At 32.6% G+C, this 13,313-nt stretch overlaps 1 protein-coding gene across 1 annotated transcript in view; it reads left to right on the top strand.

The window, feature by feature from the left end:
- LOC118189912 (forkhead box protein K1-like) overlaps positions 1 to 13,313 on the top strand; it is a 59,457-nt gene that overhangs the window by 35,983 nt on the left and 10,161 nt on the right. Inside the window, exons 5-6 of the mRNA XM_085810904.1 lie at positions 1,696 to 1,910; positions 13,059 to 13,199. Of these exons, the coding sequence (XP_085667030.1) occupies positions 1,696 to 1,910; positions 13,059 to 13,199 (356 nt within the window). The remainder of the gene's footprint in view (positions 1 to 1,695; positions 1,911 to 13,058; positions 13,200 to 13,313) is intronic.

A 13,313-nucleotide genomic window follows, 5' to 3' on the forward strand; every position in this document is an offset into this window, starting at 1 on the left:
ACCCCATTTGGATAATTGGATTTTTTTTTTTTCTTTTTTTTGAAAGGATCTATGTACATGTTGAAAATAGAAAAAAAAAAAAAACTATTTTAAAAGAAATAGAGGTTTTAATTAAATAAAATGAAAAGGCAAAACTTTTACGTACATGTTACATAGCATACTGTATAGTACTTACAAGTGCTGAAAGTTATTGCTTGCTGAACATCTTGGTCAAAGTAAGCGGGTTGATGTTCCATCCACTTCACCACAGTTTCGAGGCCAGCAAACGCTTCACTAGCTGATGGTCCCATGTCAGCTTCAACTTCGACATAAAAGTCATCTTCTTCCTCGATACATTCTTCTCTCACACTTTCAATAAGTTCATCATCTTTAGAATTTGAAATCCAGAGTCTGACGAATCGCACACCATTTGTTCCTCTTCATGTCTGAAATCGTTGATTGTCCAACATCGTACATCTCGGCCAATATTTTACCCGTATCCTTATATATACCGATCCTTTATCGGATTGCTCTAGAATTTTTAGTTTATCTGCTAATGATAATACAATACGTTTTCTTTTAGAAGCTGTGGTGAACAATGAAATGCACTCACAAACAAAACAATACACTGATGCGAAACAGTACTGTCGCAAGTCAACGACACACTGACTGACTAATAATTAAAGCAAACAGTAACAGGTGGCCATGTGGGCCACCTGGTGACAGACAATACTGTAACCAGTAATAGAACTGCACTATGAGACTGTGGCTTATCATCCCAATGATGTTCGCGCTACGCCTACACTAGCTTCACGGAGGGAAGGACAATAGCGTGCATAGACAGAATCATTATCTTGCAAATTGCAGTATGTTTCCGTCTTAATTGTTTTCTTAACTTCTAAAAGTGATTCAGATAATTGGAGTATTTAATATTGCTTCTAAAGAGTATCTTTAACAGGTTTTAAAACCACGTCACATGTCTGTTACCACATATCTGCTGGTTAAATCTTTTGCACATTAAGGCAGAATTATGACAACTGTAATATGTATCAACTGTTACCATATTAGTATGCTCCCATTCTCTAGAAATTGATAATTGATGATATTTAGATATAATTAAGAAGCAAGATTTATAGTTATTAAAATTCTTTCTAAAATCACTACAGTAGAATGCAAAATAACAGGTAATCTTTGTTCCTGGCATTAAATGGTATTTTTATCACTTGCATTTAAATGACTACAAAAAGCCTGTCATCAATTTTTCTAATTATTGATGATATTTTAAACAGGCACTGTATATTTGCAAGTCTGAGAACTTTTTTGACAAGTATTAATCTGTTGTAAGTCAAAAGATATGCAAAAGCTTCATTTCTATTAGTGTAATTTAAAATCACTTGAAATGCTTAATATTCCATTAATTTTTTCCTCCAATTCTTAATAATATACATAAATTATTATATCCAGTGGGAATTATTTTACAATAGTTATTTTACATTTCTTTAAAAAAATTAAGTTTTACTTTTCCACTAAGCATGCATAAATAAGTATTTGGTAATGTTATTGTATGATTTGCTGAAAATTATGTAAAATGGTATTATGCATCATGCATGAAAAGCAGATCCATCCTACTTTATTTTTATAAGAATACATGCGAGTACTGTTGATTTATATAAGTTTTTTAAGTTGTTTCATCAATTTAAATATTTGATTTTATAGGTCTGCTCCTGCTTCTCCCAGTCATAGTGGAGTAAGTGGTTTAGTTACTCCAGATTCATTGTCCAGAGAACCCAGTCCTGTTCCTTCTGATAATGCTGGAGATTCAAATCCTGATTCAGTTGCACAATCAACACCAGCTGTCATTACGCAACCTGCGTACATTGCATTAACTCATGATATCCAAGTTGGCCATGCTTCATCTGGATCATCTCCTGGTAATTGTTTTTCCAGCACAATCTATAACTTTACAAAAATGTTTAATTGTATAGTGCCATGCTTTTAAAGACTTGACTTGGAGTGTAATTAGTTCAGAGCATAAAATTTTTCAGCGGTCATTAGGAAATCTAGGACTGTTTTTGTGGTTTTTTTCCAGTATTTTATGCTTTGTCATTCAACAGATTTTTTTATCAGGATAAGTTGTGGTAGTGTAGATAATGATTATGAAAGAATAACTTTACGAGATGGCCTCAAAAGTGACCAGTGGAGTGTAGTTTGATATTGATACTAAAACTAGAGTCAGGCTCACAATTCAAGAAGTACTGAAATTTGCACAAAAGAAAGGGTTAAAAGTGGAAATATTCTTGGACTCTGTGGCAGATATATTACAAAAATTAAAAAAACCAGGAGCATCTCAAAAGTCCAAACAATTATTATGACTATCCTTGAAAATATATGCATCTTACTACCCTAGAATTGTATACTGGTGTTGCTGGAAATGGTGTAATAATTAAAAGAGAACTGTAAAAATACAGTGGTACCTTGAGATGTTAATGTCCAGCATATGAGTTTTTGAGATATGAGCAGTCACTACGTACAGTTTTTTGCCTAAGTTGCAAGTCAAAATTTAAGATACGAGCTAGCCTTAGTTACATCACAGAAGTTAACTTGCAAATCTGAGGCACATAGAGTTATTAGCTAATTTATGTGTCATATAACTGAGAGTTCCAAGATGAGTGTAAAGAATACTGGTTTAGAAAAAAAAGGTGATATCTATGGAATTAAGACACAATTAAGACAAACATGAGCAAGATGTAAAATGCAGTAGATGTATGACATACACTAATCTAATATACATATGTATCTGTTTATTTCTTTAAATTATCTTTTATTAGGTTTTATTTAAAAATTAAATTTTTAAAATTTATTTTGTATATATACAGTATTTGTTCATATTAAATATATTTTTCTTATTTTGAAAAAATTTAGTAAAAAAATTGGAATGATTTTTTGGGGGGCTGGCACGAATTAATCACATTCAATTAATTTCAATGGAGGAAATTGATTTGAGATACAAAAATTTTAACTTACGGACCTCAGTCACAGAATGAATTAAACTCTACTAAAAAGTAGCAAATTGCAAGTTTTGAGACTGCTTCTACTTCCTATGTGTAACAATCTTGTACTTGGTTTTGCAAAATTATATATCGGCATATTTGCAATTTGAACAGCCATTGCCTTTTGTATTCAGTCTCATTGAGTGGGAGTAGAGTATATAGTACGTTTTATCATAGCCAGGGGAGGAAGCCATTTCTATGATTATATGGGCTGAAATGTGATTGAATTTTTTGTTGAATTTGGCTAGAGCTGCAGTGAAACACTAGAAATGTTATAATATGCATATGGTAATGAAAAAGTAGCATATTGGCTGGGACATATACCTGGCAGCATATTGCTGCTTTAGCATTGACAGTGCTGTCTGGAATCAGTCTGTCATCACTTGATGTTCTACATGTAGTTGAGACTTGAACTTTCTGGATGCTATAAGCATTGAAAGGCAATTGCATGAGAAAAGGTTCTGTTAAGTTAAAGAAATAAAAATTTAGATGTCTGCCATATTAAAGAGTATGTCACAAAACAAGCTGTTTCATATTTTTGGTTTGTTTTATAAGCATATTAAGTTCAGCATGGAGAAATTTAAAATTACAGGCCCTGTAAATATATTCGGTTCTGAATGAAAGGATCAGTATTGAAATTTTTCGGTGAGTCTGCATAATATTTCTCTATTTATTTGAGAAGATGGGGGAATTTGAAATTCAAAGAAGAAATTTGGTTTATACACATGGTGAGTGCTATATATGTATGTATGAATGCATGATATACACTGTATGAATGTAAAAATAATGGTATTAAAGTTAATAGCTATTTAAATGTTTATTATTATGTTATACAGCAGCAGTTTTCAGACTGTGTGCTACACCAAGAAATATGAGCATTGTCAGGAGAAAAGTATTTGTGAGTGTTTTTATTTTATAGAAGTTTTTTGGGGGGTTGGATTGGATACATGTACCATTGTATCTAATTGAGGACGCTGCATGGCCTATTCCTCATCTTAAGAACCTTCATATTAGGCGGGAGGTGGGAAACTAGGCAAATATGCCACTTTGGAGAGCAATATTATTTTATCTTACTGCTGCCAGTTCCACACTTACCGACTACAGACTTTTTGAATTCTCTCTACACACCACTCGATCCAGGGGCGCGGAGTCACCACTCCCGGTTTTTAAGTCTTATGACAGGCTATGGCCTTATTGGCCTGAAGATCTAACTGGTCATAGATAATGCCTCCGTCAATACAATGCGGGCGGCCCCCAAACTGATGGGATATCACGAAATTCAGATCGAATGACAAGCGATGACCCATACCACTAGTTTTAGGACTTACTACCAGTCACCCTTGGTCGGAACGTATTATATGGTCTTCCTTCAGGATTCTGGAACTGCCATGCTCGTGTTATTGTTTCTCCAGAGTGAGTTTATTTTCTTTCACTGATTCAATTACCTTATAACCTTTCAATTCGCTCCAGCAGTTTTCTTGCCAAAAGCATCTAATATCGATAATTGTGTTGTTTATATTGAAGAATAATTTTGTCATTTAATCCATATTGCAAAATTTACCTGAAATTAGTTCCATGTTTTCCATCTGTGAAATTAAGCTCTCTCTCTCTCTTTTTTTTTTTTTTAATTTATTTCCCCCAAGCAGTAAGTAAATATAATTTTCCCGTATTAGTCAAGAAGGATAAGAGGTTAATCAACAGTCTGTTTAAAGCGTAAAACTCGTATCCTAAAATGGGATTGTGGTGAAGGCAGTAGTGATAGGAGGTTTTCAGGGCCTCATGGAAGCAAAACCTTTTTTCACTTGCAGCTACTTAACAGCAGAAACCTCATTACAAGTTATGAAATTATGATCTTGAATATTTGTTTTGACGTACCTAGGCGTTGACTTAGGAGCTACATGCATGTATGTTATTTCATAGTGTTACCTTTTTCAGAAATTCAGCAAAGCCGTATTTGCTTAAAAGGTGTTTTCATATTAACATAAAAAAATGAAGTGCTGAATTTTATGAGAGAAAGGAAGGTAAAGTTGGAGCTATTAACAGAATATTTTCCTTTTTTGTTCAGTAATTATGAAGGACCTTACAGTGTCATTCAGGAGAAGTTTAGCAGTGGGAAGTGCTAAACTAGGAGTGCCCAGTTTAGCAGTGGGAAGTGCAGTAGTTCTCTAACTGTGTCTAGGTTATTGCATTACTTTTCTTAAAAAATATAATTAGTATATTTAGTTTCATAATTAGATGATCAATGTATTGGTGCTATAAAAACAAACAACAGAGCTTTTTTTAGTTTTGTTAATAGCCTATCAATTTATCAATTGGTTTGAACTGGGAAAATTGTGAAAAAAGAGTAACATTAAAGTCTCTATTTACTGCTCATAATGCAACTGTTAATTGTAATATTGAGGCTAATTATCAAATTTTATTACTCATCGCTAAATCTGGGAAGAGTCTATTATGGGGGAGAATTTAATCAATATCAGCATTTTTTAAAACGGTTCTAGAAAAAGATGACAAAGACGTTAAAGCTATGCCACTAAGTAACAGTACTGTTAACAGAAGAATAGATGAAATGAGGATATTGAAATGCAACTTGCTGAAAACAGGAGGGGGGAATTGTTGCAAATGGATGAATCAACTTTGACATATGTACTTACATAAGATATATTGATAAAGGTGATTTTCCTGAAGAAATGTTGTTCTGTAAATCATTAAAAAGTACCATTACCTCCAAAGATATTTTAAGTAAGCTAAAAATGTACCAATGAAAAGTATAACATCTTGTGCTGCAGAAGGTGCTCCTGATGTGATGGGGAAGAAAAAGAGTTGCTTAAAATTGATGAAAGTTGAGAATCTGGAAATGCTTCTTGTGCATTGTGTTATGCATAGGGAAGACCTGGTAGTTAAAAACATTTTGCCTGCTCTAAATGAAGTATTAAATTCAGTTATAAGTGTGTCAATGCTATTAAAGCTAGTGCCAAATGTGAATGTCTCTTCAGGTTATTTTGTGAAGAACAAAATGAAGACTATATGAGACTTCACAATGAAGTAAGATGGCTGTTGAAAGAGAACTGCTTAAAAATATTTATGGAACTATTTGATACTCTTAGTTAATTTGTAAGTGATAAACTTGAAGTGAAAAATCTAATTAACAGTTGATGGTTATGCATTTGTGAATTATTTAGTCGATATCTTTGAAAACTAAGTATATTAAATAAACAACTTCAAGTAAAATTCTTGTTGATGCAAAAGTGAAGATATTTGATTTTGTTTTAAAAGGAAAATTTTCTGATTTGAAACAAGTTGATTTCCTCATCCGGATGAAGCAAGCCAATGTTAGTGGATTTGGCTGATATTTCAAATATGCAGTATAAAGAAGAACTTGCAGAAATGCAAAATGATTAGTCAGTTAAAGCTTTATTTAATACAAAAGAAGCGATAGCATGGCTTTGTGAGGAAACAAAAATCAAATATCCAAATGCAACAAAATGTGTAACAGAACTATTCTTTCTGTTTCCTTCTTCATATTTAGCTGGATGCGTATTTAGCGCTGTAAATGATTTGCTGTTAAAAAAAAAAAAGAAGAAGAAGAAGAAATCATGTGAATACAATTAAACGAGAAGACTTGAGACTGAAGTTAAATAAATTGGAATCTGACATAAAATCTCTTTGCAACAGGCATCAAGTGTAAGCATTTCAGTAAATTTAAATAATAAATAATTACTAATAATAATGTAGAAAAAACTATCATTAAAATTATTTTGTACTTGAATTTCAGTTCTCCATTATATGTTGTGAAAGTTTACTTACTGTGTTTGTTCACAAAATTTCCTAGTGATTTCTTCTTAAAACCTATCGGTACTTTTCCGTTTTGCCGTCGCAAACGATAAAGTCGCCAATAATGGTACTATTGATGCCAAATGGAATTTCTTCGCTGGTGGATGAAATTTTACGCTTCATTTTCAAAACAAGTCGCAGCCATTTCTTATCATTATGATTGTTTCTTTCAATACTGGCATACAAGTACATAGAATTTTTACAAGATAGTTAAATTTAATGCCCTATGACCATTCGCGGTCATTAAGTCAATTAGGATGCAATCACACCGCTCACCGGAAGGCGAAAATATAGAAAGGCAAAATCAAGGATTAAATTCCTCAATTCTAATGAGAATGCACTAGCGAAGTAAAGCACTGCGGTTTTACATAATCTTTTAGTAAGCTATTTGTACGAATTGAAATAATTCTTGCATTTTAAGCTATTATTCCAAATTAAGATTTAACTTGAAATTAATGTAGATAATTACTGAGAGAATTAGATTTTTGTAGCGTAGTTTACGTGAGATGAGATCACTTAGGCTCATGTGATAAGAACCGGCGAATCAGGATGTTGAAAGCATAGTAAATTCTTAAATTAATGTCTTTTACAAATTTATTGTCTTTATTTATTGAATTTTTACAAAATTTTAAACCATATTGAAATCAAACCATATCAAAATAAATTCTTAGAACTAACATTTGTTAACATTTTTTATGTGTATAGTGTTTGCTATCGCCAACAAAATCTGCTTGGCGAGATTTGCGCAGGCGAAACGGAAAAGTACCAACCTATAATTCAAGTTTCTTTCGTGAAGATTTATATACTAAAAATTGTGTATATGTGAAGGGGAGCATAAGAATTTTAGAGAGGATTATGTGGGGCATTGTACAGAAAAGGAAGGGAAACACTAGTCTACATCAGAACAGCCATGATTAATTTGTGAATTTGAAAATACTTTAGAAAATCTAGATTTTAAGAAAATACTGTGGTGTAATCTTACTATTATATGTAGATGATATTGCAATATTTAGTGAAAATCAACAGTGTATAGATAAAGTAATCTCACAGTAAGTTTTTGGATCTTAAAGTACAGTCAAAAATCTTTAATACAGAATGATCTATAATATGGACCTCAAAGCTATAAACTTTCTGCACATGTGTCAACGCATAATGCGTTAATGCATGCACATAATACGTTTATGCATGTGCATATGCGCATAATACTTTTACGCATGCGCATTTAATGTATAATGGACAGTATAAGCTAAGCTAAAATTATCTATTTCAATTAATGTTGCAGATTGCGTTGTTCCTTAATCTTCTAATTGGATCTGGCTTATTATTTTTTGCGGACTGTTAGAGCAATTTTATGAAAACAAGCTTGAACTTTCAATTATGTCAGAAAGAATTTCCGATTCTGGAGCTACCAAAGGATCTACAAAGCGAAAGCATGTTCCGATGTCCATCGAACATAAAGTGGAATTGCTGCAAAAAATGCATAAAGGCATACCCTTTGATTCTCTAATCATTCCGAAATATGTTTATCAATTTCACGCTGCTCTGTGGGGGGGGGGACGTGGCGCACAATGAACTGAAGTTGATCTCTCAGCACTATCCTTATCTTCAGGGCAGATGTTTTTATTTTATTCGGCTTATAATTCCTTACTAAATGTAGTACAGTCAAAAGTCTAATTCGGACTCGTTGGGACTTTGGCGATTCCGGATTATAGATCATCAGTTTAAATCTGGTAAGATGGCATGCAGAAATTATAAAATTAAAAATATGAAACCGTAATTTATGAAATAAAGAACAATTATGATCTAAAGGGTAACAAAATTTACAAAAAAAAAATGCTTAATATTTATTTGTTTACTTTATTAAACATTTCTTTCAATGCGCGCATTCATAAAGTATACATTACGTATAGTCGAAATTAGAAAATTGCAATTAAACTATTTGATGTGTATTGTGATATTTATAATGATAAGGAATTTGATTTAAATCATATCAAAGACTGAGTACATCGAGATGAAATACTACATTTAGTAATGAACTAATAAAAAGAATAAAAATAAGCCGAATAAAAAAAATCTGTCTTGAAGATAAGGATAGTGCTGACAGGTCAACTTCCAGTTCACTGCGCTCTGTGATGTCCCCTCTCTACACCCGCAGAACAGAGTGAAATTGATAAACAGATTTCTGAATGGTTAGAGAAACAAAGGATATGCCTTTATCCATTTTTTGCAGCTATTCCACTTTTTCTTTGATGGACATCGAAGCATACTTTCGCTTTCTAGATCCTTTGGCAGCTCCATCATCGGAAATTCTGTTTGACATAATCGAAAGTTCAAGCTTACTTTTATAAAATTGCTCTAACAGTCTGCAAAAAATAATAAGCCAGATCCAATTCGAAGATTAAGGAACAACGCAATCTGCAACATTAACTGAAATAGATAATTAGATAATTTTAGCTTAGCTTATACCGTTTGTTATAGATTAAATGCTCATGCGTGAACGTCTTATGCGCATGCATGAACGCATTATGCGTTGATGCATGCGGAGAAAGTTTCTAGCTTTGAGGTCTGGATTATAGATCATTCCGGATTAACGACTTTTGACTGTATTTCATCTCGATGTACTCCGTCTTTGATATGATTTAAATCAAATTTCTCGTCATTATAAATATCACGAATACACATCAAATAGTTTTCTGGTTGCAATATTCCAATTTCGACTACGCGTAATGTATGCTTTACGCATGCACGCATTGAAAGAAATGTTTAATAAAGTAAACAAATAAATATAAAGCTCTCTCTCTCTTTTTTTTTTTTTTTTTTTTGTAAATTTTGATACCCTTTAGATCATAATGGCTCTTTATTTCATAAATTACGGTTTCATATTTTTAATTCTATAATTTCTGCATGCCATCTTCCCAGATTTAAATTGATGATCTATAATCTGGAAAAACTGATAATCCGGAATCGCCGAAGTCCTGACGAGTCCGAATTAAAGACTTTTGACTGTATTAGGCAAAACTAAAAAGTTACTTAGAATCAAATTTTTATAAAATGACAAGAGAACTTTCATACATCAGCAAAAATATATCAAAGAAATTTTTTCAAAATTTAAAAATTTCAGATACCAAAAACTTCACTTTCTATAGCTAAAGGCACTATTCTTACAAAATTAGATTGTCCATCTACAAGTGCAAAAATTACCCTTTAAAAATCTATTGGGATATTCAGTTTTGGTAGTTAACAGAACAAGACCCGATATCGCATATGCAGTAAATATCTTATCGTAGTTTCAGGAGAATCCTGGAATTAGGCATTGGGAAGCATTGTTGAAACTGCTTCGTTATTTCAGTAGTACTAAATCGTGTAAGTTAAACTTATTGAGGATTAAATATATTATATATATTGTTATTCAGATGCTGATTGTGCAAGTAACAGATTTAGACCTATTCCTCCAGTTATGTATCTTCATTTAAAATACATGTTTATAAATTAACCTTTGTCCAGGTAATGGAAGATTGAATATTGAGCCATTTCATCAATGCCCCTTCAACATATTTATGCTTGGCTTTTTCCTCATATCTAATTTGCTTTAATAAATAGAAATTATTGAGTCATGGTTTTTTTTAATATGGCAAAAATTGCACATTTGGATAAAGCGTATTCCAGGCAGATATAGATTCGGCTACATTCAATTTTGTGTTTTTTGAATAGTGCTGTACTTTCATTCAGCACAGAAAGGTGTACATTTACTGCTGAGCATATAAATGAATTTTTGGTGTTAAAAATTTCTTCATTGTGGAGTAAGGTATTAAAAAAAAAGAAAAAAGAAAAAAGTGGAATTCGAAAATCTGAAAATAATTCCATCACTAATCTGTTTTATCTAATGTCCAGTAAGAATGCATTTGTTTCAATCAAGGTATGTGTAGTTAAAGGTTATAATAAATATTCAAAATCTTGCAAAAGATCAGAAGAATGCAACATCCTCCCATTCAGAAGCACCCACCAGCGACCTAATGCTCATTACACACTGTTCTGTTGGGGGTTTGAATCCCGCTGAACGAGCTGGCTGTATGGTCATTTTCATGGTTTTCCTCATGTGAAACATGTATACGAACCAATTTCCCATAGGAAGTCCTCTTCGAAAGCATCCCTTTCCTTAGGCAGATAGCCTTGAGTAGTTTGCCATGATCAATTCAACCAAACCAACCTATTCAGAAGTAGAACTTTAACAGTATTTTAAATTGTGGGGGGGGGGGACGGTAAGGCTATGGCAAAAATTTCCATTTATAACATCAATCTTGAACTGAACTCTTTCTGACAGCTTAGGCAAAGAATTTTAATAAAATTCCATTCAAATTCTTTGACTCAATGGCTATTGGTACCATTATGTTTCCTTAAGCTTTGTTTTTTTATTTGCTAATTCTCCACGAATAAGTGTTAAACCTGCTTCACATAGCATTTGAGAAGGCGTAGAAACGTGTAGATGTAAAGGAAAGAGTGGTAAGTTAAAGATTTATCTTGCTTTCAAAAACCATTTTTTATTGACTTTTAGAATTAAAAATGCATACCATATAAAGCTTACGATTGATTAATTTGTTAAAATTATCAAGTGGCTCAAAATGCGAGTTTCTACAAAACTCCTTGAAGTTCTGATCAGACTACATTCTGGATCAGAGCTAGAAATGTATTTTCTCACAATTTCTGAAAGAGCATTAAATTGTTCAGCACCATATATTTATGTGAAACTACTTTCAGCTATCCTGATATTGAAAGAATGTCGATCCTAACATCCTAAATATGGATGACTTTAATTTCCAGATGAAATTGGAAAAATCATATTTTTCCAGTAATGTCGCTTTCTTACGTTAAATTCAAACGAATAATTTTTTAACGAGTTTTTATTTTTAATTATTAATGTATTCACCCTTGTTATCGACAACCTTTTGCCATCTAGCATGCAGATTTTCAATCACGGACCAATAAAAATCAATTGGTTTTTGTGTAAAATATCTTGAAATGATATTTTGGACATCATCCACAGAATAAATGGAAATCCGAGGGTGCGATATCGGGTGAGTTTAGTGGGTGAGCAGTACCTCTCAACCCAATTCATTAATTTTTTCCAGTATTTATCTTGCACAATGCAGTCTTGTATATTCGTGTTGCAGAATGATGGCTTTTCTGTTGACAGTCGCCAAATATTTTTCTATTAACGATTATTTCACTCGATCCAATTGTTCACAATTAAGGTCTGCGTTAACAGTTTGTCCAGGTTTCAGCAATTCACAATGAACAATTCCATGAATACTTCCCCAAACACACAGGAATGTCTTTTTGGGATGTAAACCGTTTGTAACTCTATTAAAATTGCCTTTTATGTTTTGGATAATCATATTAGGAAGGACCTATTTTTTGTCTAATCTAACGATCAAAAAATGGTTCTGTATGTTGCCGTTGAAGCAATACGTTGCATGTGATGGATCGGTTAGCTTTGTTCTCTTGAGACAGAATATGGGGGACCCAAACACCTGCTCTGGTTATTTTTCCAATCTACTTTAAATGTTCTTGGATGGTTGACTAAGGTTGGTTAAGGGTGTTTTACAGTTCCTCAATTGTTTGACATGGATTATTTGCTTTCACTTCTGCCCTTAGCATGTCGTCGTTGGTGTTTCTGATTGATAGGAGTCAGGGATATCAAAATTACCAGATTTGAACTTTGAAAACCACCTTTGACATTTACGAATGTGTAATGCACATGGATAAATATTGCAAATGTTTTTGGTCGCAACTGTTGCGTTAATTTCACCCCAAATTGTAAAAAAAAAAAAAAAAAAAAAAAAAGAATTATTTAGAAGTGAAGTCACAATAACCTTAAAATGACTTTGTCACACCTTCCAGATACACAATGAGCTGACAAATGATAATCAAATATTGACGTGCAGAAATGACATTACTTTCCAGTCTCCCTGTTAGCTTTAAGTCAGGAATAATATCCATAGTTAATTATATCCAATTTTCATGTATTGCAATCTTCAGTATAGATGTGTGAAGTAATATTAAAGGTATAGGAAGTTGGATGAGACCAAAAAGGCTGCTTGTTATATGCAGGAGTTCATTATAAACCAGATTAGCTATAATGATATTTGACTGTGTATTGCAGAATTTTGCAATTAATTAACCATTTATTTTTATTTCTAGGAAGCATTCATACTGTGGAGGTTGTTAGCACAACTCCCTCTTCTTCAACTTGTTCTCAACCAGCAATAGAACAAACGATCATTACAAATGGCATCCTGATTAATGGCTCCCATACAAATGGTGTTAAGACTGAGAATAGTGGTAAAATTTTTTTAATGATCATGTTCCATTTTTATACATGCTTAATATCTGTATAATTCCTTGTTTTTTAATATCTACTTTCAGTTTTCTGATTTCTAAGTTTTGTTGTATAGA

This window comes from Stegodyphus dumicola, chromosome 2 (genome assembly GCF_044657685.1).
Source record: "Stegodyphus dumicola isolate Sdum_Otavi_A_Nest chromosome 2, ASM4465768v1".
In the NCBI taxonomy this organism is placed as follows: Eukaryota; Metazoa; Arthropoda; class Arachnida; order Araneae; family Eresidae; genus Stegodyphus; species Stegodyphus dumicola.